General features: G+C 44.1%; 1 protein-coding gene across 1 annotated transcript in view; it reads right to left on the bottom strand.

Moving 5' to 3' along the window:
* Nucleotides 1-25,943, bottom strand: part of INVS (inversin) — a 126,885-nt gene that overhangs the window by 11,119 nt on the left and 89,823 nt on the right. The window contains 3 exon segments of the mRNA XM_054727480.1: nucleotides 3,853-4,570; nucleotides 7,875-8,143; nucleotides 20,099-20,311. Coding sequence (XP_054583455.1) covers nucleotides 3,853-4,570; nucleotides 7,875-8,143; nucleotides 20,099-20,311 — 1,200 coding nt within the window.

Below are 25,943 nucleotides of genomic sequence, written 5' to 3'. Positions count from 1 at the left end.
TCACAGCAGCATTACAATAGTCAGGTGAGGGAAATAATCAAAGTGTCCACTGGCACATGAATGAAGAAAGAAGTGACATAAACAATGGAATATTATTCAGGTATAAAAAAGAAGGAAATCCTGCCATTTGCAACAACATGCATGAAACGTAAGGGCATTGAGCTAAATGAAATAAATCAGACAGAGAAAGACAAACACTGTATTATCTCCTTTGTGCAGTGTTAAAAATAAACCAAAGACAATCAAACTCATAGAAAAAGAGATCAGATTTGTGGCTATCAGAGGAAAGAGGTGGAAGGAGGGGAACTTGGGTGAAAATGGTCAAAATGTACAAATTTCCAGTTATAAGATAAGTAAGTACTGGGGTTGTAACGTATAACATGGTAACTAATTAACACTGCTTTATGGAATATATGAAAGTTATTAAGAGAGTAAATCCTAAGAGTTCTCATCACAAGGAAATAAAATCTTTTTCCTTTAAAAAAAAAATCATTTCACAATATATGTAAGTTGAGTCACTATGCTTTACACTTTAAACTTACAGAGTGCTGTGTGTCAATTATCTCTCTCAAACGGGTGGGGAGGCTGAGGAACTTGTAGAAGGCCGCACAGCTGGAGTCAGGTAGACCAACATTCAAACTCAGTGCTCTGTGGTCCAACAGCTAAGTGTGGCTGAGGACTTTGGCCTGTACTCTGCTCTTGGTGGGCGCCCACACTGGTTAAGAACAGTGGCACAGGTAAGAGCTGTATTTTACTAAGATCTGTAGAGCCTGGGGTGAGAGGCTGGGGGCATGCAGGTGATGGCTGTATTTATGTCTCGTGTTATCTGATGGTGTTCATCCACGTGCACTCCCAACCTTCACATTGAACACAGCTGCTCTGGAGCCTCGCAGGGAAGCTGCTAAGTCTTCCTTCTCTGTAGCTGACTGACTCCTGCTGGGCCCACAGGGTGCGCAGAGACGGCAGGTCCCGTGCCTGATTTCAAGGCACACCAAGTGGGCAAGAACCTTCCCAAGTCTCCTAAAAGCTCCTTGGAGCATCTGGTGCAGCCCCTCCCTCCTGCCCTAAGAGGCTGATTTCAGTCAAACTACAGGTCTGTCTTTACCTGGAGTGACAAACCATGCCATCCCTCTACCCCAGGATGTGTCCCACTTCCGAAAAGCCAGCTGTAGAGAAAAGCTGGAGTTACGGGGCAGCACCAGGAGTTCAGTTCCTTCTGTTTGAGATGCCAGGCGTCTTCCACACCCTCTGGGCTCCGGGCAGAGGACTCCTGGGAAGCCCAGGTGTTGGCTGAAGTGGCAGCGGCTCCGGCCTCCAGTGGGCACAGCCTCCCCCTAATCTCTGTATGGAGACTGAGCCTGTGCCCGATGGCCCCAGTGGCCCCATTCTCAAGGAGAACTTGCACTCCTGTTGGCTGAGAAACCTATGCCCACTCCTCTCAGCCCCAGGCTCAGGGCTCTCCTGGCCCACCCCCCTTGCTGGATAGGAGCTCAGCACACGCTGGCAAAGAGCTGACAGAAAGGTGCCTTACACATGTTGACGTAAAAATGTTTTACACAGTAACTTTCCAGCCAACTTAGCTTGTCCAGTATCTGGCTTCAATCTTTAAAACAGGCAAGGCTTGACTGGCAATAAAACTCACTGAGACTAAGCTTCATTTCCTCTGGGCCCCGAGGTTCGACCTCTCACCCCATCCCAGTACCCCCTGCAGCCTGCCTCTCCCTCCACACCGCCCCCCTGTACCAGCAGCCGCAATGACGGAGCCTCTGTGCCAGCCCTGTTCCCGGTCCCCCCACAGGGCTCCTGAGGCGAGGCGGCACCACACACCGCACTGCCCCAGACAGCACTCTGGGCCCCTGTCCTCACCATGGAAGGTAAGTAAGGCTGTACCAGCATCAGGAAGTGTTTTCACTGTCACCAGACATGCGGCTTCCCACAGCCTGCACCTCCCAGGAGCCCTGTGGGAGCTGATGTCCCAGGTCTCAGGCTGCACGGAGGCGCAGCCAGGGGGGCTGTGGAACTGCCTCCCCAGGGGGGTCCAGACTATGAGCCCATTGTTCTTGGAGCAATGACTGAAAGCTCATTTGCTGCTGTGGACACACTGACAGGACCTGTCAGCTTCCGACTCTTCAAAGGAGCCAGAGGCCAGCCTGAGGAGGCATGTCAGCGGGGGAGCAGCTGAGGGCACGGCGCGGTGTAAAACGCTCTGGCTTGTTTACGTCCCAGGTTTCGGCTGAAATACCTAATAAAACGTGCCTCTCAGGTGGCAGCAGGGCGGGGCCTGGCAGAGCTCCCAAGCAGGGGAGCAAGGCCCACTCCCACCTGTGGCTTCAGAGGCAGACCGAGCCCAAGCCAGCACGGGCACCTGAAGCCCTGAGACGGCGGAGAAGCTGGCTGTGCTTCAGTGTCCGCCCTCCTCTGTGGAACGGGGATGGGGAGAGGATCCACCTCTCGGCGTTACTGTGAAGACTAAGTGAGTTAACAGTACAGGTAAAGCTCAGCACAGCGTCCGGCACAAGTGCCCACTAAATGCCAAGGGCTAGAATTAACAACAGTAACAACATCCCCCGTAACGACGTTACCTTGGCGAGGGTGAGCACCGCCCGGCTCCCTTCTCCGGCCTGCTCCGAGATGCCGAGCACGAGGCCTGCCTCCACCTTCTTTACTGTGACCACGCAAACTCTACCTTTCCCACGAAAGTAAGGGAAAGGCCCTGGGCCTTGAGTCAGACACAGCCCCATGTGCTGTACCCGCACCCCTGGGACAAGCTATTTCCTCTATGACCATATGCTCATCTGTAAAACGGGGACGCTCACCCCTGGTGTGGCTGGGAGGCGACCCTGTAAACAGCCCAGAGCTTGGACAGACATGAAGGCCGAATTATAGCAAAGGCTGTGCAAGCAAGGGCTCTGGGTTAGGCCGCTTTGGCACAATGGACCGAGGCCTCTCCCTGCCTGGACCTCTCAACAATCGCCCTCCCTCACCACTGTTCTCGTCCCCCCGCCGACGGGAGGTGCGCTCGGGCCCTTTTATCTCCTGACAGGCACGTTGACATGTGGCACACCTGTGCTCACAGTGATTTGCTTGCTTTGTTCCTCCATCAACCTTCCTCTCTCTGGAGAGGGAGGCCACATGACTCCCACCTGTGGGAGACGGTCCAGCCTCCCCTGGGCACTGGCCAGCACTGTAAGACCTGGGCAGGATTTGGGCGCCAGTGAGGCTGCAATATGAAGGAGAGTCCAAAATATGTCAAAGGACTCCCTGGAGGTATCTGACTCAGCATTTTAGGAAGTCTCCACCCGTACTCCCAGCACCCTCCCTGCATTCTGAGCTTGAGAGACGCTAACACAGGTTTTTATAATTTCAGCCACTGAATCGACTATATCCAGGCCCTAGTTTTTATTTGGGGTATGACTAATTCCTGAATAGTAAAGACATAAAAAGAAGAAAAAGAAAATACCTGTGTGTGTGGCTTTAGAATTTATGAAGCACACATTATCTCACTCTACAATCTGTCATATAACAGGACAGGTGCAGCCATTGTTAAGTCCCGTTTCCAGATGAGGAAACAGGGTCAGGGAGGCCAAGTGATTTGCCCAAGGTCCGATCACCTGTTAGAGCATCCCCTGAGGACTCTTTTCTTTACACCAGGAAATCCTGGGTGCTTTCCTATCTTTCTTGGCAAAAACACCTAAGTAGCGTATCCAGTGTGAATGACTAGGGTCTACACGTGTGAATTTCATGGTTTGGCTCAACAATTGGCCTTGTCCGGCCAGCACACAGAATTCCCCGGAAAACACCAGCGAGCACAGGTGTTGCAGGGGTGTGGGACAACCACCGACGTCTCCTCACCTCCTCCAGGCCCGCTGGATGACCGCTGCCGCCTTGTTCTTTTTGCGAAACAGCTCTTTCCTACTTCTTTCTCTCTGGATGATCTGCAGCCGCAGCTCAACAGGAAGAAGGTCGATGTTCACACTCTGCCCAGAGAGGGGCCCGGGAGCTGGATGCATCTCCTTAGGTGTCTGAGCGTCCTCAGATGGGGTGGATGGCCCCACCTTCCTGACTCCTGGCCTCAACACCTCTGTCCGCCGGGGCGGATCTGAGTAGCTCTCTCCTTCCAGCTTGTCCTGTGTCCCTTTGTGTCTTGGTGTCCGATGGTGGAGAGGACTCTGCCCGGCATGGACCACCTCCCCCTTGGCACTGCCAGGCCGGCTAGAACCAGCTGGGGAGCACCTTCCTCCTCGGAGCTCCTGAATGCGCCTTTTCTGGGAGGCACACTTGACCTTGGGGGCTGCGTCATGCCGCCTGCAGGGCTTCCGGTGGCCGTCCTGCTGGGGAAGGCTGGCAGCTGCCCCGCCGGGGTCCTCTCCCTTCTCCTCGGGCCCAGCCGCCCGGACACAGGAGGGCTGCCTCACGGAGCCTTTCCCCTTGTCACAGTGCTGCTCGCCCACTGTCTCACCTCTGGACTTGTCAACAGAGGAGACTCCTGGGCACCTGTTCCCATCGTGGCCTTCATCGGGGCTGAAGTGGACACAGGCAGATCGGCCTTTAGAAGGTTCTCTGGACATTTCTTGGGAAAACAAGGAAAAGGGGAAACAATATTTATGGTTCAAAGCTTGCATAGTAGGGCAAGTCTGCCCATTTATGTACATAAAATTCAGACCCATCCTATAGCATTACCTTGATAGTGGTGATTATGATTAGCAAAAAGGTTAACTTCTAGTTCTAGCAAGAGTAGTTGGATAACCTGAAAGTCTCCCCACGACAAGTACCTAGAAATGCTGATTAAAATACTAGTAGAGTAAGCATTCTTTTAAAAGCACCATAGTGTCTTCAAGAAAATAAAGGTAATCTCTGGGAGCCAAAAACAAAGAGAAAACTGAAACTCAGAGTGGTAAGTGTGTGAGCTGATTTAGGCAGGCGGAAGGGGTGGAGTGCGCAGTGCTGGTCTTATTAAATATCTGGTTATGTTTTCACATCAAGATAAGTGCAGGCAGAAAGTTAACTAAAACCAGGACCCTGCATGAAGCTGGGATTCTTGATGTACATCCCGCTGGGAAATAACAGTCCACACAAAACGTCTGCTAGCCAGCACTGGGAGGTGCAGGAAGCTTGTCTGGCCTGGGTTCTGGGTGGGGGCGAGTGTCCCATGAGAATTTGTACTTCTTACTCCCTTTCCTTTTTCGCCTATCCTCTTAACCCCCCTCCCATCTGGCAACCATCAAAATGTTCTCTGTATCTATGTGTTTGTTTCTGTTTTGTTTTTCATTTATTGTGTTTTTAGATTTCCAATATAAGTAAAATCATATGGTATTTGTCTTTCTCTGTCTGACTTATTTGATTTAGCCTAATTCCCTCTAGGTCCATCCATGCTGCCTCAATGGCAAGATTCCATCCTTTTTATGGCTGAGTAATATTCCATTATACATATGTACCACATCTTCTCTATCCATTCATCTATTGTTTGACACTTAGGTTGTTTCCATATCTTGGCTACTGTAAATAATGCTGCAATGAACACAGGAGTGCATTTGTCTTTCTGTATTAGTGTTTTGTGTTTTTTTTTAGATAAATGGCCAGAAGTGGGAATTGCTGCGTCATATGGTACTTCTATTTTTAATTTTTTTAGAAACTTCCATACCGTTTTCCACAGTGGCTGTACTAATTTACAGTCCCACCAACAGTGCACAAGGGTTTCCTTTATCCATATTCTCGCCAACACTGACAAACCACCTGTTTGGAGGCATCACAGAGCAGGCAGAACAAACTGAGGCCAACCTCCGGAGAACCAGGACACCAACAGGGACGAGTGAGGCATTTGGAGGTCCACATCCCCAGAGGAATCGGCCCCCTGAGGTCTGGAGGATCAGAACCAGCCGAGCAGCATTTTCTTTGTGACCATGAAAGGGTCTGCCTTAGGAGAGAAGTTCAACTGGTGGTAAACTGACCCTTGCTGGGACTGAAGCTCAGCTTTGCATCATCTCAGTTCATCTATATTACAAATGTACTGCTCTGGTGTAGGATGTTGTAAATTTAAATACTAATCTAAAATGGTACAGCTTTTAGACACAGCTGTTACATGCAAAGGCCCCAAGCTAAGAAAGACCTTGAGGAAAGTCAATCTAGCTGTCACATCATGGGAGTTTAGTAAATGGTGACTGAATGAATAAATGAGTGAACACCAGAGCCTCACAACCTCTGTAAGGTGTACATCACTGATGCACTGTGGGTTATGGAATGAGAGGCTGGAAATGTTTGTGGTCCCATGCATACTTTCATGTGATTGTTCTTGGCTAGGTCAGTGGTGTGGCTTAATGATAGTAGTTACTGTTATGGGTCATGGTCTGAACAAGTACTCCACATTTTTATTTCTATTCCTAACTGCCCTGCAGGTGGAGAGTGAACCCCCATTTCACAGCTAAGAAAATGGAGGTTTAGAGAGGCAGATTTTATTGTCCACGCCCTGAATTAGGTGACCACAAGATTCCAGAGACCCTTTCTGGGGGTCCACAAGGTCAAACTATTTTCATAATAACACCAAGACATTATTATCTTTTTCACTTTCCTGTTATCTGTACTTAGATTTCTGTATCATAGTATGGCTCAATGTGCTTACATTGCTTTGTGAAAATAATATAGTTTATGCTGACTACCTGCTTTCCTTCTGGGCGTCTGGATTCTGGTGCATGCTAAGCAGAGGGTACCTACATGACTGACCCTGATAAAAATCTTGGAGTCCTAGGTTAGGTTGCTTCCCTGGTGGAAAATGTTGCCTAACTGGCTGTCACAACTCATTGCTGGTGAAGTAAAGTGTCCTGTGTGACTTCTCCAGGGGAGGGCTCTTGGAAGTTGCACCTGGTTTCCTCCAGACTTCACTCTCTTTGCTAATTTTGCTTTGTACCCTCTTGTTATAATAAATCACAGCCATGTGAACAACTATATGCTGAATCTTGTGTGTCCTCCTAGAAAATTACTGAACCTGGAATGGTCCTGTGCACCCCAAAACACTCAACAAACTCCAAACAGGATAAGCTCCAAAAACTCTTGAAAACTAAACATAAAGGAAAAATCTCAAAAGCAGCCAGAGAGAAATGACCTGTTATCAGGAACATTCCCGAGGAACAACAATTCGAAACCACGGAAGGCAGGAGGAAGGGGCACAGTCATTGTCAAAAGCTCAAGGAAGTACCAACTGTGGTCTGCAACTGGTTGAATAATTCTTCACGAGTGAAATAAAAACATTCTCAAAGGCAAACTCAAAGGATCTGTTGCCAGCAGACCCACCTTTACTAGTAAGTTGGCTAAAGAAAGTTCTTCAAACAAAGGAAATGGTAAGAGAAGGAATTTGGAGCACCAGGAAGAAAAACAAAACAACAGAAAAGAAATATGGGTACATAAAACAGACTGTCCTTCTCCTCCTGAGTTTTATAAATTATATTTCATGATTGAAACAAAAACTACAAAACTATCTGATTCCAGGCAAAGACATTTAAAGGTGGGAAAGGTACAGGCACCTAAATGGAAGTGAGGTTCCCACATTTCATTCAATGGTAAGATGCTGATACCAAAGACTGTAATGTCACTAATGTATATTGTGATATTCAGAGAAACTACTGCAGAAACTAGAGAGATCTACTCAAAAACACCATAGATCAATCATGATGGAATCCTAAAGGAAGTCTGAGTAACCCACAAGAAGGGGGGGAAAAAAAAGAGAAACAGGATGAGAACCGGAGAAATAAATAGAAAATAAATAATAAAACGGCAGGCTTAAGTGCTGACATAAGTACATTAAATGTGAATGGTCTGTGTACACCTATAAAAGGGCCCACAGTCCACAGGTCTGCATCGGATAACAAAGGCCATGCACCTACCATTTGGCTTTCTGGGGTCTGTTCCCTGCAAGTCTGGGGAGAGGTGTTGCTCCGGGGGGGCTCTGCCCGGAGACCCTCTGCAGGTTCTCTGCTCAGGGCTCTGGGCCGCATGGCTGGTGGGAGGCTGTTTGGTGAGGCCCCCGCTCTGCCTGTGGGGCTCAGCCTGGGTGGTGGGCAGACATGGAGGGGCCTGGGGCCTGCAGGAATCTGGACTCAGCCTTCCCTTCTGCTGTTCTGACTCTCTTCGCTTGTTTTCTTCCTCTCGTTTCCTAAAGCAAAGCCAAGGAGGAAGAGGAAAAAATTAACAGTTACCCACACAATGGTTCCTGAGTGAGATTTAAATTCTAAGGAGCTACCATATCACAGGAGGGACTTGGAGATTCACATTTTGAGAGCAGTCTTTTCTCAGAGCTTTATAGCTCGTAAGATGATGGAGCTGAAAAGAATCTTGTTGGTCAGCCCGTTGAGACACACAGGACAGACAACCAGGGAACAATCCCTAGGTGTGTGTCCCAAGCCTTTTCTCCTGTTCCAGAAAGTGCATCAGAACACAACTGAGAATGACAATCATATGATAACCTTTAATTTTCTCTATTAAAATGACCACTGGCAGACCTTAATGATCATACGAAAAAATTTCAAAGCACCTCATAACTGATCATAACACGCTTGTGAATCGCAACCCTGCCACTGAGATCTCTAGCTAATGACTCAAACCTACTCTTTTGCAGACGAGGCCCACAAGATGGGATGATTCTTAAAAAGTCTTTGGAGTCAAATTCACAAAATCACCTCTGAGACCAATGTCCAGAAGCTTATTGGTTTTTTTTTGTGTGTGTGTGTGTGTGTGTGTTTTTTTTTTTACAAATGTTCACTTTTAAATATCCCTGCTCTTCTGAAAAAGTGGTCAAATATATGGTAATGAAGAGAAACTAAACTTTTGATGGTGAGCATGCAATGCAGTAGATATTGAATTACAATGTACAACTGAAATTTACATATTGTTATTAAGCAATATTCCCTCAATAAATTTAATAATCATAATAATAACAAATAAAATAGCACCCAAAAAGAGTCATGTATGAGTAGCTGGTGGCTAAGCTGGATCCTTTGGATGGCAATAGAATAGAAGGGCTGGCCAGGGGAGATGAGTCTAGAAATGAGCAGTAGTGTGTGACAGGTGGTCTGAGGCAGCCCAGGTCCCAAAAGGGACAAAGTGCTTTAAGATAAAGGGGCCGAGTTAAGAACAGGATTTGCTTGACAGGCACCATTAATTTGCAGGGATTTCCGAGGGAAAGAGAGGAGGAAGGAAAGTACATTCTCTGAGCCTGTCCTGTGCAGGGCATCGACGAGACAGTAATGAGGAGCACAGAGTTCAGCCCTCCCTTGAGGACCCTTCTACTCAGAGGGAGCAGCTAGGAAAACCAAGACAAGGCACAGGGGAAGACATGTTATGATAGTGTGCTCGCACAGAGGAAGGTCCCAAATGTGGATTCTCAAAGATGTGGAGGAGTTTGCCAGGCAGACGGGTGGGAATGAGTGAGGATTTCAGTCCGAGGGAGCAGCTGGGGCAAAGGCAAGTGGATTGGGAAACTGGGCCCGTGTTGCCTCTTCTGATCTTTGAACAGTGCTTGCTATTCTCAGCAGGCATCCAGCATATATTTGCCTGCTCGGATGATTCAATTACTGCTCAGGAAGAGAATCTGGTAGCCATTTGAAGGATTAGTTAAAAGGAGAATGATTAGGGGAGAGAAGCCTGCCCAGGGATGTATAAGACCTTTTCTGGTCCTGCCTCTGCCAATAACCACAATGAAGGTGACCCCGAGTGAGTCACCTTCCTGTAGAAGACTCAGCTCCTCCAGGTCTGCACTTATATGATAGCTTGTAATCCTGGCTTGATTTAGGGGTCAGTTTGGAAACCAGGTATGTTTATAAAATCCAGGATATGTTTTGTAATGAGATGGAGAGATTTCTCGAAGTAGCTGATGTGAGAATCCCTCTCAGAATGGGACCTGGTTTAGACAAACACTTGATTACGGTTGGGATCAGGACTGAGGGCTGGTAAGGTGAGATCTTCAGAGCCACGTGGTGACTGGCTCTGAGGCCCCAGGGAAGAGGCCTGTTCTGTCATGACACAAAGAGTTTGTCTGTAGCTCCTTCAGGGAGGGAGGGAGATGGGAGAACAATAGAGGAAAGGAGGAGGAAGAGAGAGAAGATTAGAGGCTGGGTATGCACAGAGCAAGGGCCAGGGCCTGTGGTGAGATGACAGAAAAGGACTAGACCTGTGCTCCTCACACTGGAGTGAACTGAATCTCCTGATAGCCTGCCGAAATCTCGATTCTGAGTTAGCAAGTCGGGTGGGGCGCAAACTCCTGCATTTCTAACAAGCAGCAGGTTCTGCAGGTGCGGCTGGTCCTAGAGCATAAGGCTAAGAGAATAGGAAAGTCTCGTATGGTCTGTCAACTAGACCATTATGGGATAGGAAATGTGATTCTCCTCAATAGCACCCCAACTTTTTGTTTGTGTCTATCATGCTCATAGATGCTTGTTCATAATCAACCTGATAAACTGCCAAGCTAAGATACCAGAGATAGAAGCAAGAGCTGAGGCAGAGACCCCCCAGGCCCCAAGAAGCCACAGAATTCAGATTTCCACAGACTGCGGAATTTGAAGCTGAGCTCATTCAGATCTCAAGGGACAGGGGAGACCCAGGTGATAGCTCTCTGGGTCTTTGATACAAAGCCTTGTAACCGTCTGAAGGCCTTTCTTCTGGTGGTGAGACCTCTGATCTGGGGTCCAAGCTTGCTTCTCTTCTAGTTTCACACCGAGTCCCTTCCCACAGAAGTGGCCAGATGGGCCGAGCTAACCCCTGTACAGCTCCCATGTTTCTGTGACTGGCTGTCTTACATGCTTTGCCAGCGGCTGACACTTGAGTGCGCTGCAGTGCAGGCGACAGGCGAGTGGGATGCTATCATCAGTGCCTGAGCTTCATGGGGATGCTGGTGCCATTTCAGTGCGCAGGGACTGGGAGGGCTGCTTTGCAGAAGGTGGGAGCACGTGGTGGGGGAGGGGCTGCTACCTGATCGAACAGCCTGGCTCCTGACAGGCAGAGGGAGTGCTGCTCTTCCTACTCGCACTGAGGAAGAGAACTGCTCTAGGAGATGTGGATCCTCTACAGACACAGGCCCACGGTGGTCTGGCTGGGCATCTACATGGGTCTCACTGCCACGAAGAGGAGCTTTGAGATGATAAGTTAAACTCCATTATACCAGCAGTCGTTTCTCTTTCTCTTAGGAAACCAAACAGCTCTCCTTTTCCAATTGCAAGGAGTGAATGTGCAATCAGCCCCTGGGCAGACCTTGTCACTGTAGACCATTGTGGCCTGCAGCACAGGCAGCCACCAGACAACAAGGGGTCCAGCTTCTCAGAGTGACCGGATGTCCAGAAAGCAAGGGAGCGCTGCTTTCTGAAGACTTCTTGAAGGGGGATGTTTGCAGGGCGTTGTTTTTTCATTTTGGTAGAACTACATAGCAGATTTGGGAGAAAGAATATAGTCATCGGAATATATAACTGGACCCCCCAGTTTATTAATAGAAGTATATTAATATTTTTTAAAAATTGATGCATTTAAATTTTTAAAAAATCTTCCAAGTGGCAAAGTTCTCCAGAGCTGTGGTTCTTGATGTAAAAGTGATAATCACTGCAGTAAAGGGGGGTGGGACTTATGCATAAGCTACATCTACTATTTTTATCTATACTGATACCTTAAAATAAAAGCAACAACACACACACACGAGACAGCTCCTGAGAGTGGAACATGATCCCACAGGTATGTGTCTAATCTGGGGGGAAAGGTCCAGAATCACTACTTATAGTTAAGAGTTTGAAGGAACCTCAGGTTACTGAGGGTGACACTCTTATTTGGTAGACAAGGAAACTGAGGCAGAGAGATGAGTGACTTACCCGAGGCTACATCATAAACCATACACAGAGCTGAGACAGAACTCAGCTGCTCTACTCGTCCCTGTAAAAATCCATCTCAGTGATAACATTGTTTTTTAAAATTTCACTCAATCTTCTTCCATCATCTACAAATCAATTGGGTCATTTAAAGAACCTGGTAATATAACACCAAAGTAACCATTAATAGCATTTCAAACTAGCTTCCAGTGTGGCTATTAGTCCTAAACTCTTAGGCTCAATAATTGCCCTGAAATTTAAGTGTTTTTTCCCTCCAAATAATTTATTATAGAATACCAAAGATCTTTAATCTTCACAGTGGGCTATGCTATACACTTGACCTATTTTTATAAAGTTCAGGAAACAAATACCAGAAAAAGAACCAATGTTTGTGGGGCGCGGCTACAGTGTTTGGACAGGTTCAAGCCTTGGACTGATGAGAGGGCACAGTCCTCTCGTGGCCACGTGCAAGTCCCAGCTTGGAGGGTAGAGCCCTCCTAGCGCAATTATAGCCAACAGCTGGAGTTGTAAGCTTGAACCTATGGTCCGAACACGTGGCCCCACGTGCCTAAGTGATATAGGCTGCAAGTAAACAAAGCTTGATCAGGTGCATGTAATTGAGTAGGATCAAAACTCACGAGAATGCTGTAAACATCTTGACCACGCCCTTACTTTGCCTCGTGCATCTGGCGATAAAATAAAGACACGGCTCATAGTCTGTGGCGCTGCTGGCTCCCCACCAGGGAAGCAGCGTCCCACCAAGTCCCAGCTTTCATTCTCTTGTCTGTCTTTTCTAAGCCTTCACCGCCCCCACTCGGGTTCACCCTTGGCCGTGCTGTTGTGGCACAAATGTTATTCTAGTTTATATGAAAATTTAAAGAGGAAGAAAAGGGTCCTGCCCATGACACTGCAAGTAACATGTTAGCAGGGAATGTATTAGCAGGGCAGAATCTTAATGTATAAAATAGTCACATTTTTCTCTCCTTTTTTCTATTATCTTCAGGGAGAATGGCCAGACAGCAGCTTTTGATGGGCTGCCAATTAGTCTGGTTTGTACTGTCTTTTCTAGAACAATTTTTGCAGCTCCCCAGAGGCTCACAGTATAACAAGGTGAGCACATCAACTGGGGATCAGAGCTTTGACAACATCTGCTTTGGGTCCTGTGCTTCAGAGGGGAGAGGGTCTCCAGGTGATGGGCTGAAGGAACTGGAGCCATTTCATCTGGGGAAGAAAAGATTTAAAGAACACATGGCTGCTGCAAACCTCTAAAGCAGGCGTCCTCAAACTACGGCCCGCGGGCCACATGCGGGTGTTTTTGCCGTTTTGTTTTTTTACTTCAAAATAAGATATGTGCAGTGCGCATAGGAATTTGTTCATAGTTTTTTTTAAACTACAGTCCGGCCCTCCAACGGTCTGAGGGACAGTGAACTGGCCTCCTGTTTAAAAAAGTTCGAGGACCCCTGCTCTAAAGGGCTACAGTGGAGCAGAGATGCACCTTGAAACCCCCCACCCCAAACCAGACCTAAGACCCAGTGATGGGAATTTCTACAGATTAGTAGCCTAGATGACAATTGAAAAAAAAAAAAAAAAGGCCAATAAGAAACTAAGGAGTCAAAGCTTGCGTGATGTGCACAGAACCAGGTCAGGGCAAGAACAACTTGAATGTCTAACAGCTACGGCTTCTCAGCACTAGATGCAACCTCACAACATGGCATAGACCCGACTCCAGGCCTAGAGAGTCTGAGTCCCAGAAGTTGACATTTTTTCCTACCCCACTATATGGCTCCCAGAGTGCTGTACTGTGTTTGCCAAGTTTTGACAAAAGAAATTAATTACATCAGACACTGCAGAAATAGGCAGGCTTTTTCTATTCAATGAGTATTCAAGTTTGCACCAATATAAGGCCTAAGAGAAGTTTGAGAGATGTAATTAAAATGGTTCCCACAGATAAGGGAGATCTAGTGAGTGTGTCTTATTGGACCAATTTGAACCAGCTTTGCCCTAATGCCATTCTTGTTCAGAGCCCTGGTATAGGCTTGGGGCCAACTAATTTTCTTAACTTTTTCAAGGATGTAGCAGATATTGGTGTGCTCTGCTGTTTGCCGTGAGAGTAAGAATTTTATGGAACTCTGTTGCAGAATTGATGATGGTGACTTGGCACCACTCTTGTAATCACTGGAAACCACACTGGCACAAGTGACTAGGCATTGGGTTAGGAGGAAAGCTGACTTATGGGCTGCTTCTGCCACCCCCAAGTTACACTTATGGGTGGGAGTCAGACAAAGAAGCCAGAGCTGTTCCATGTGGCCTCGCAGGAAGGTGCTAGTAAGGGAGCTGGCCTCTAGCATAAGCATGAACCAAACAATGCAGGAACCTGGATCAGGGCAGAATGAGATTCAAGTGCCACCTTTCGCCCCTACCAGCTGTGTGATTTTAGGCACGTTAACCTCTGTTATTTTCCCATCTATGAAATAAGATTAAGGAGTAATGCCTGCCTACTTAATTGGTTTATTGTACAGATTTAGTGAATTAATGTGTAAGAACTTTGCAAGCTTATAGCAGTATAAATATAAGTACCGGTAATCATTATTACTTTCCTGTAGAGGTAAAGCTATTACAATAAGCTTCCCTGTGACTGGATCTGATTGGAAGTGAAGAAATCTGGGCGTGACCTGAGTGACATGCAGTCTAAGAGCTACAGGGCTGGGCATAAAGATATTTTTAGCCAATGCTCCTGGTTGAAACCTCACTAATCCCTGTTCCATGAAGCCACTTGAATCACATCTCTGAAACCTCACTTAGGTCCTATACTCATGGCAATGGGAACCTGAATATTCATGGAATGTAGTATCTGATAGACTAATTTCTTCTTGTCAAAACTGGGCAAATACAAGTCTCTGTGGAAGCCACAGAGTGGGGTCTCGTGCTCAAGTGTGTGCAGTGGTAAGCCCCCTTGCTCTTACGTTCCTTTTTATTTATTTATTTATTTATTTGTTTATTTATTTATTTATTTTACGTTCCTTTTTAAAATCACAAACCTGTCAAATGTAATCTGGTTATAATAAATAAGGAGGGGGTTGGAAAACCAAATGCATAAATATGTAAGCCTAGTATGAGTTGTGGGGATAAATGGTATATAAATGTGTTTGCTGCCTGAGTAAGGCAAACAAGTGAAAGTAGTATCACAGAGAGTTACTGGACTAGAACTGAGGGAGACCTGAGAGAGCATCTGGCCCAGCCCTCCCACTTGACAGAGGGGAAGCTACGGCCTAGAATGATGAATTACTTATGTAAGGTCTCGGCCTGGGGTGGGGAACCTTTTTTCTGCCAAGGGCCATTTGGATATTTCTAACATTATCCGCGAGCCATCCAAAATGATCAACTTAAAAATGAGCCTGCTATATTTGGTCAAATATTTAATTAACTCACCCCTCATGCCTTGGCAGGGCCAGACATAATGATTTCTCAGGACTTATATGGCCTATAGGCCGGATGTTCCCCACTCCTGGGCTAGACCCAGGCTAGGTCAGTTATTGAACATTTATTATTAATGTTCAATCAAGTGTTCTAGGCCTAGAGATGCATACATAACACAGTCCCTGCTCTCAAGAATTGACAATCTAGTGGGGAATCTGATCCAGGTACTCAGGGTAGTGAGTTTTGGATGTGATGAGTGCTAAAATAGAGGTATCCACATAGAGCTGTGGAGGATATGGGACTATTTACACTGGCTCCACAGAATGTCAAAATGAGAGGAGGGAAGTGAGAGGTTATTTCAGCAGAGGAAAGAGCATGAGCAAAGACATGCAGCCTACCTCCAACAGAATGTTTGACTCAGAGGAGACCTTCGAGACCAGCTCTTTATATAACTTTAGAACTCCTTACGTATCATCCTGCAGAGATGATAATTCAATTTCAGCTAGAACATTTCCAGTGAGGGGAAGCTGGTTACCTCACAAGACAGAAAAGGTTTAGTGCTAACCTTTTCAGTTGGCACTGCACTGTAAGGAGGGGACCTGTCAGAGTCTATCTCTTCATTGTCGCTGAATAACAGCCCTAGTAATACTTGGTCTCTGACTTCCTCTCAAGGGAATAAGAAAATGCCATGTGTTTTAGAACCTTTGACTCATAGAATGTTAGAGCTGAGAGGGACCTCAGATAGCATTTAGTCCTATTTTTAAGAATCTCTCTGTGACTCATGGACCCTCTTTGAGATTGTGATAAAAATGTAGAGATACTCTCCCTCAAAATTCACATGTGCGCATGACATAGGAAATGCTTCGTGGAGTTTCAGGGAATTCATGGAGTCCCAAAGCCTGTCCTTTTATTTTACTGACAGGAAACTGAGGCTCAGAGCAGTGGAATGGCATGTAGGAGCACCATGGAAGTGATTTCCCAAGGGTCAGACCACAGCATGAGCAGAAGAGTCAGACCTATGAGTCCGCCCTGGAGACAGGCACTGACAAAGTGAAGATGTTTGGGGAGCAGGCTGCAAGAGGATCTGCTATGCGGCCAAAAGGAGACCTAGGTTAGGAGTGTGAGTGTCATGAACACTTCCTTTAATGATCTGAAGGTTGGTTTATAGAGAGGATTTAGACTTTTATCTTTAGCTCAAAACCAAAAGGTAGAAAAGAACTTCTGCCAGATAGAACTGCCCACTAATGGAATGTACTGCATGAGAGGCACAGAATTCCTTGTCATTTGACTTTTTGTGACACAGAACAGCCTCCTGTAGAAGGGACTACAGCATGACAAGAGTCTGAATGGAGTGACCCAAACTGGACTTGATTATGTAACTCTGAGAGTAATACTCACTCTCATACTCTAGCCAGAGGCAGCTCAGGTCTCCCAGAGAGTGTGGTTAGTAAAGAAAGTGGTAAGAGAGGAAGCAAAGAAAGTTCAGGATGGCTGAGACCTCAATTGGAAGGTGTGGGAGGGTGGGAGTAGCAGAGAGAAATGAGACTTGGAGTTATAAGCGGAAGTAAAATGTTGAAGGGTCTTACACAATTTCATGCCTGATATTCAAGAATAAGGGCTTGTATTGAGTAATGGGAACGAGAAGGAAAGCAAAAGGACATAACAGTACATTTCAAAAGAGGAATGAACAGAATCAGTGGTGGCTGCACTAGCAGGGAAGTCAGGAGGCGAGAGAAGAGACAGGCTGTGGTGATGAGCTGCAGGTTTCACACAGTGGGTCTGCAGTGCTGGTGACAAGAGGACACACAGTGGAAATGTCCAGTGCTCTGAGATGCTGGCAGTGACCAAAGGACAGTGAGGTGGAGATGCCCAGAGGCAGCTGATGAGCCTGGATTAGAGTTCCAGGAGGTCAAGGTATGAGACAGATTAAGGGGTTATCTACAGAGATGAAGTAATTTAAGTCTTAAAAATAGATACATTTTCAATTTAAAAAAGCATAACAGGAGTAGAGGTCTAAGGAGTTTGCCCGCAGGGCTGACCGCAGTGTAGAGATGGTATAATTTAAAAATGTGAGAAGGAAGAGTTGGCAAGTTAGAGATCTGTGATTAGAGAGTGAAATAAAAACCTGGCAAAAAGAAGCTCCAGGGAGGAAGAGTGATCCACATACACACGGTCTTAATTTAGTGTGCACTCAACGGTGTGCTTCGGCAGACAAATTATGCTAATGTTCATTTTGGCAACAACACAGGTGGAGCAGTATGAGTTACAAAGTGCTTTTGAATGGATTATAGGTATTCTTTAAACAGTATTTTCTAAAAAAAATGCCTTAGAGAATATGACTAAAACATCTCTCCCAATTTCTCTATCAGTAAATGAAAAATCACTGTAAGTTAAACAAGTTGCTTTCACACCCGTTCTTTAAGGAAGGTGATTTCTGCTAGGACTCCTGGGAAAGGGTCACGGAGGTGCCAGGACGTGCCTGGGCCCCGCGTCAGCGAGGCAGCCGGAGCACAGACTGAATCTAACATTCTGATTTCTGCTCCTTAAAACAAAGACGAAACACAAAATTAAACACCGACTCAGATTTTAAGAACTAACTCTTGAGAAATAAAATTAAAACAAATTAAGTCTGGCTTTTTTCCATTTAAGTATTTCCCGTGGGGATCTATTCAATGATGACTGTAGGAGGTGATGGTTAAAGTGTACAAAACTTGTTTATGTCCAGTAATGGCACCCGATAAAGGAAAGACTGTGATTGAGAAAAAGTAAAGTTCATAATTTTTTCAGTTTTGCCAATTTCAAATATCATCCCAGTAAGCACAGTTCCCATTTAAAAGGGTTTTTAAAAATGAATTTCAGAAACTAAGAATTAAGAACAAAGAGGACCTATCTTCCACAACAGTGAAACGAATTAGGATAGCAAGTAAGAGGGTTAAAGGAGAGGAGAGAACCAGATGTTCCCTAAATCTCCTTGTGGTTCAAACCCTCTGGGCTGAATGTTGCAAAAAACAAACAAACAAACATATCGGGGAAAAATATCATAAACATTATGTACTTTATGTAAGCATCATTATTTGAAACCCCTCCCTCTGTACAGCAGGTCTTCTGACAAATGAATCTTAGTTGCCAGCTCTACACTGAATCCAAACGCTTGGCCCAGGTCGGCCTCTGGGCAGCACCTCAGGCAAGGAGAGGAAGCGGAGGCTGAGATCACCAACGATGAAGACGTGGGTTTCCACAGAGCTGGACAGTGCCTAGAAACCACTGGCCTGCTCTGGCCTGTTCTACGGATGAAGAGCCTGAGGCCTGAGAGAGAGATGCTGTGTGCAATTCACCGCATGGAAACATTCAAGGCTGGATTTGAACTCAGTCTACTTTCCACTCTACCACACCCTTCCATTCCTCTGGAAAGGTAGTTTGGGGGGAAGGAGGACTCCAGGGTCCACTCTCCCCAAAATCAAAGTGAGTTGTGTTTGGATTAATATGCTCCTTTAGGGAGGACATACAAAGTCAGTCACGTTGCCTTAGAGTCGCACTTCGGGTAGATATGACTTGGAACGCTGAAAACAGATACTCACATATTAAACTGGAGTTTATAGAAACACCAGTGGAAGGAAATACAATATTCCATCCCTTGTAGAAAATATTTACTTGCCTCTCAGGATAATTTGTCATGTGTATTACCTACTTACATTGTCACTCACACGCAGAGGACTTGGATAAGAAGGCTGGAAACAGGCATGTAGAGGCTTTAGGTTAATACTGGATTCTCTGGCACATGTGCTGCAATGGGCCTCATTAATAGACCAATGCAAAGGAATGTTTCTGAGGATGCCACCTACTTTGATAGCTTCAGAGTCACAGAAAAGAATGTGTTTCTGTCAATCTTGTCTGGCAAAGGCTGCCTCATGGTCAGTAATTCCAGTTCATGGTGGTATTTAACTTCTTGCTGACATGGTTTATCCTGCCTTTGATTATTATTTTTAATTGCTACTTATTACATGTATGCTTCCCCCTTGTGGGCAAGATATGGAAGGAATTAAGAGTTGGAATGATCCAAGGTTTGGAAACATTCAAGATACAGCCTGGGAGTTGTCTCTCAGGAATCTGCCTGTTGTCTGCATCTTTATCATCAGAAGTTTTGGTCTCTATACCCACTAATGTGATACCTCCTGCTACTTAAAATACCCAACACGGGTACCAAAGAAAAGGCAAACCAAAGCCTAATCTAAAATCTATCACTCACGGTAAAGTAATCACAATGTATAATACGTGCCTGTGACTATTTTGCACATTTTGTATCATTATCCAAAAAAGTGTGAGGTTCTTGAAGCAAGTATTTTCCTTTTAGTTACTATTTTCTCTGTAGGCTCTAGCCAAAAGTTTTGTATGTACAGTAGAGTTCAACCAATGATTATTGAATAAATTACATTATTTAGTATAAATTTGTCAAGGAATAGGTGGGGGAGAAGCAAGTTATTTATATAAGTTGGTTGCTTTAATCAAATCAAAGCTCGATTAGTCTAGGGGAAGTAGGCAGGCACTGGTGGAAGTTTCTTCGGGAAAGGCAGGAGAGGTGAGAAGACCAGCTTTCTCTCTGCAGCTCACTGAGGGAGCATGGCCACCCTCCACTCCTTCCCGGGGAAACAGAGGAACAGCCACCACGCAGAGGTTAGATCTTGTCCTTCATTTCAGCCTCAGTCCTCCGAAGGACTGGTGAGCAGAAGGAGGAAGGTGGCTTGGGTACAGGGATCAAAGCTATTTCAGATTCTCTCCCCGACTCCCTCTCCGCCCCTTCAGCCCTGACCCCGAGTAGTGAGAACCCGTCGCTAACAGCTGGGACTTACTTGGCAGCAGCATCTTTCCTCAGCTGCTCATGCTTCATGAGGAGGTTCTTGCGGTCTCGGAAAGCTTTCCTGACCTTGTAGCCTTTGTACACAGCTTGGATTTTGAAGGCAGCGATGTCCTGGATGGCTGCGATGGACAGGGCGCCGTGCTCCAACATGAACTGGATCACTTCGTGGCGCTCACCAAGCAAAGCATAATCGAGGGGAGTGTACCTAAGGCAGGGAGAGTTGTTCAAGTGTCGGAATGTAATTCAAGGTACAGCTAGCTGGCAATACATGCAGGAAAAGGAAACATGCGAAGACATGGAACATTCCTCAGGCAAAGCAGCTCCTCTGTTCTCTGAGGGGCACAAGCAAGGGGGAAGCTGGGGTCAGGTGCTCTGTGCTGCTGACCGCATCAATTCCTTTTTGCTCACTGGCTCACAAATTGGGGGCTGTGAGAACATGATCCCTTTTCCTCTTTCCCATGTTCCAAATAATTCTCATTCCTATCTGAAAGAGTACTGCAAATAATATTCTGTGAGATTCATAATTTGAGTGTTTATGAAATAAAAAATAGCTCTGGCCAGTGTGGCTCAGTTGGTTGATCATTGTTCTATGTACCCAGAAGTCGTCAGTTTAATTCCAGGTCAGGGCACATGACTGGGGTGCAGGCTAGATCCCCAGTAGGGGGCATGCAGGAGGCAGCTGATCAATGCTTCTCTCTTATTGATGTTTCTCTCTCCCTCTCTCTTCCTCTTTCTCTAAAAAATATCAATAAAACATATTTTTAAAAAAGAAATTAAAAATATACCTCCAAATGGAGAGATTTAGTGTATGATAAGGATGGCTCTTTAGCTGAAGAAAGGATGAATTATTAAATAATGCTGAAACAACTGGGTAGCCATCTGGGGAAAAAATACTTATATCACATTTTACTCTAAAATAAATTATGAATGAGGCAAAGATCTAAATATATATACACATAAAAGAAGTCAATGATGTATCATAAGAAATCATGGAAGATTTCTTAAAAATTGAAGAGGGAAGTCTTTAAAAAAAAAGGTACAAAAGTCAGAAACCTTATGCTTGATAAATCCAACTACATAAAAAAACAAAAAAACAAAACACACACACAAAATAAAACTTTGCAGGGCAAAAACATCAAAAACAAAGGTAAAAGGGTTCCCATAACAGGAAATACTAATGGCTCCTAAACATATGTCCAATCTCACTAATTTAAGAGAAATACAAATTAAGACTCATGTGAAAGAGCATTTTAATAATTAGATTAGCACACACCAGAAAGTTTAAGAACCTACTGTGCTGGCAATCTCTCACACACTACCTTAATCTTTAGGGAGATCAATTGGGCATACCTATCAAAATTATTTATGTATCTGCCTTTCAACATAGCCATTTCACATACAGGCATTTATCCTCCGGATCTGCTCTCCTTTGTGAGCTGCTTTATGTGCAAGGATATTCACAGAAGTACAGCTTGAAATAGTATAAGAATGCAAACAACCTCAACGTGCATCAACAGAGGACCAGTTAAATAAAGCACAGGCCACCCATGCAACCAAGTCATCAGTGTATGAACAAATAAGGAGCAATCTCCAGGATCTCTTGTTAAATGAAAAAAGAAAGAAAATAGTAAGAAACAGAAGAGTATTATGGCATGCTTCACTGTGCAAAAAAGAATTTATCTGTGTGTGTTCACCTATATAAAACATATCTCCAGAAGTTTCCCAAGAAACTGGTGACAGTGATGCCTGAGAAAGAAACTGACCGTCTCAGAGGCAAGCGTAGGAGGGACAGTCAGTTTTCACTCAATGCCCTTTTATGCCTTTTAAATTTGGTACAGTGGACATATAGCCCCTTTTTGATATATTATTATTATTATCAAATATATTATTTAGAAAGGGTAAATATTATTGTCATGTAGTTATGTGTTTCAAATGGCACTAATTGTGTGATTGTAGGCAAATTCCTTTTTAAAAACACATTTTTCTATTTTTGGAAATATAAAATAAATTAGATAAATACACAGAAGAAAATAAGTCATCCAAATCACCACCCTCACAATTAACCACTGTTACTATCTTGGCAGATATGCTTTCCTTTTTTAAAGAAAAATGACTACTTCATGAAAAGGACACATCTAAGAATTTAAACAATGTGAAAAATAAAAAATAGTGAAGTAAAAACACCCCAAATCCCAAATTCCACCACCCAACAATGGTGATGGTAACTGTCACTTCTTAAACAACTTACTCGATGTTTCTAAGCCCCAGCTTTCCTCATCACAGACATGGCATAAAGAAAAAAATAAGAATGTAAAGATTGGCATTGTGCCTGGCACAAAGGAGTTCATACGTATTGGCTACTACTGTTATTATAGGACATACATTGCAGTATGATTTGTGACACCATAATCACTTATCATAAATATTATTTCCATTGGACCCAAACTAGTATTTATGGCCACCTAATGGCTGCCACTGATCTGATTCCTCTCTGAGTGACTGTTTCTAATTCAATGCAGTAAGAGATGTTCAGAGAAAATAATAAGCTGATACCTGAAGTGGAATAAATTATGATTATATGAAAGCATCATTAGACACAGAAAACTATCATCTAATAGCTACAGTAAGCCATAGAAGGACAAGGTTTTTAGTATAAGTAAAGGGTGGTTTGGCCACTTCAATAAGGAATTGAATTCAGAAGGAAGCCCCAAGTGCTAAAGTTAAGGAACCCTCATTTAAGGGCAGCTCAATCTGCCACTACTGTTCAGGGACCAGAAGGCCTTAAGTAGAGGTGCCTACGTAAACTTTAAAACATTATTTATACGTAGTTAAAAAAATTTAACTACATATTAAATGGTAAATATTATCATACAATAGTAGAGCTAAATTGAATTTTAGAGGACATTTAGGGAAATAAAGTCAATAAACAGACTCGGAATAATGAAGCAACTTGCTAAAGGTTATATAACTAGTAACCTGCAGAATCTAGACTGAAACTAAGATCAAATGTCTCCCTGTTCAGTAATCTTTCTACAGCACATCTATCAATTATTGAGATTAAGTCTCTTAGAGAATGAAACTTCTAAAATCAAAGTGAAATAACCTATATTTAGTAAGTTAATCATTTCTTCTATAATAAAATGTAGTGTCTTTCACATAGCACACAAGCAAGATTATAAAAATCTGGTTTATGAAAGTAAGACCCAAACTATGCCTATACTTACAAATATGACAAAAGCAAAGAACAGGTAGCATAAGACACCCTAAAGAATGCTGAACCGGGAGTCAGAGACCTGTGAGACCTGGACATTCTCTTCACTTCTCTGAGCTTCTGTTTTCTCATTTGTAACAGGTGAAAAGGAGGTGGGAAGAGCTAGATCTCTCAGGCAGTTTTTGAATAGAAATTGCATTTCAAATGTTTTTAATATTTTTAATATGAAAAAAGTGTATTTTTATTAGGAGACAACTCAAACATAAACAAAAGTAGAGGATATAACGCCATAATGCTTTGCACACTCATCATCCAAATGTAACAATTAGCAAGATCCTTGCCACATTTGCTTCATCCAAGCCCTTCCTTTTCACTTTTGCTAAAGTATCTTAAAGCAAATCCCAGAATTCCTATCATTTCATTTCCCTGCATTTCAGTATTCATCTATAAATAATATGAACGTAACCACGCAACTATTATATTAACAAAATTAACAGGAATTCCTTAGTAAGATCCAATGTCAACTCCCCATTCAAATTCCCCCCAATTTCCTAAAAATAAATTTCCCCCCAACTGGTTTATTTAGGATTCTCAGTCAATTTTTGCTCAAAGACACACAATCCAAATACCTAGCAAGGTTTTAAGATTGAAAGTCTGTATATCTAGAGTTCAAGCAACTGACCATATTGTGATTATTACTATTGAATCTTTCTTCACCCCCAATTCAATTTAGAAACATTCAAGTGCTGTGAATATTCCCATCAATATCAGAGTGTGGCTGTCAGAGAGTTATTGACTGAAAGCCAGCAGGAGCTGGCAAAAATTATGTCTAAGCAGTGCACATCAAAGGGTTAGTGTCAATGCATGAGAAGTAAAAATTAGCCCCACATTGATGGTAACCAGTCAAGAAACAATGTAGATAAAGATGAGACAAGATACAATTGGACCTGCCAAGTGGGAATGGTCTGCTGGGATGAGCAGAATGCCTAAACTAGAATGTCAATAAACATAAAAGGCAGTGCCAAGTTCTGACATTTGTACATCAAGGTGCATTGCTGATGAAACATTAAAGGGGCCTGGAATATTGCCACTGTCTCTTTTCATTTATAGATTGGCAAGTTCAGTTAGGCGGGCTTTTCCTATGGTCTTTTGGTCTGTAATTAACCTATTCTTTCTCCAGGAGGCAGTAAGCACCTTAAGTCATAGGTTTACTTAGGTCTGGAATTCAATGCTTCACATACAAATGGGAACTGAATTGCAAACAAAATGTTTTTTTACTGTTTCCTAAAAAATAAGAGGCATGTGGTAAACACTGTAATAGAATAAATGCTTTACAGAAATAAAACATCACTAATTCTTAGGATTCTTAAACCTTCCCTTTGGAGGTTTTAGGATTTCAGAAGGAGAAATCATCCCTCTCACACATCTGCTTTCATGTCACAACCTCAGCCTTGAGAACTTGACTGGGCTTCCAGCTTCCTTAAATGCCCAACCCCCTAAATCTTCAAATATTTTTTGTTTTGTAGTTACCATATGACTATAATAGAGAGTGTGTTCTTTGTATAATTGCTCCTAAGGTAAGGCATACTAGTCTTCTTTATCTAATTCTTCATGTGCTCTAAGAATTCCAGAAGTTTCTAATGCAGGTATAAAGCAAGGCGATGCTTACTAAGAGCCTGACAATACCAACTTGACAACCAACACTTATTTACTGAGCATCCACTTCATAAAAAGCGCTGTACACTGTACAGAGATGACCATGATCCTTAGGAGTTCTCTGCTAATAGGGAAGACAGAGGACACAAAATTATAATAGAAAGTGAAATGTGCCAACTGCTGTAAAAATACAGTGTAGGGAAGTACAAAGTTTGGGACACATGACTATGGGATCAGAACAATCTCCTTAGATGAGATGGCATTTGAACAGAGGAGTGACATGATTAACAATTACATTAGAAATATGATTTAGCAAGGCTACTTTGGAAGCCGATGAATTGAATGAGGAAAGATCAAAGGAGGGAAAACAGCAAGGAGACATTGCGCCAGTCCGAGAAAGAGTCAAAGCGAGTTTGATTTAGACAATGATGCTGGTAATGAAGAGAAGATGACTGTGAAGCAAGGAGAGATCCCGAGTCTGAAAAAGTTTTAGAACCCATCAGGACCCAGGTGATTGTTGAAGCATCAATGGTTGGTCAGATCACCAAAGGAGATAGGCTGAGAGAAGAGATCCAGTCCTTGAAGAATGTTTATATTAATAATAAATAAAAAAACAGAAGAGAAGCCAAAAGAAATGAAGAAGGAGCAGACATGATTAGAAGAGACAATAAATTGTCATAGAAGCTTAGAGAAGATAGAGTCTCAAGAAGGTAAAGAAGAGTAGGTAACAGCAGGATGCAGAAAGGCCAATGAGAGTGGACAGAAAGGACAACTATCACTTTTCAACTAGGAAAAGACAGATTTCAGTAGACGTGAGATGAAGCCAGACTGCAATGGCATGAATGGTGAGCATGAAGAAATGCAGGCAGTGAAGACAGTCTGAGAGAAGGAAGACTTTGGACGCAGAGAAAGAGTTGGAAGATAATGGATGGAGGATGTAACTATGGGGAAAGGTTCTGGAAGAGGCAGA

This window comes from Eptesicus fuscus, chromosome 15 (genome assembly GCF_027574615.1).
Source record: "Eptesicus fuscus isolate TK198812 chromosome 15, DD_ASM_mEF_20220401, whole genome shotgun sequence".
Classification (NCBI taxonomy): Eukaryota; Metazoa; Chordata; class Mammalia; order Chiroptera; family Vespertilionidae; genus Eptesicus; species Eptesicus fuscus.
Note: the sequence above shows the minus strand (reverse complement) of the source record. Positions and strands in the feature narration are given on the sequence as shown.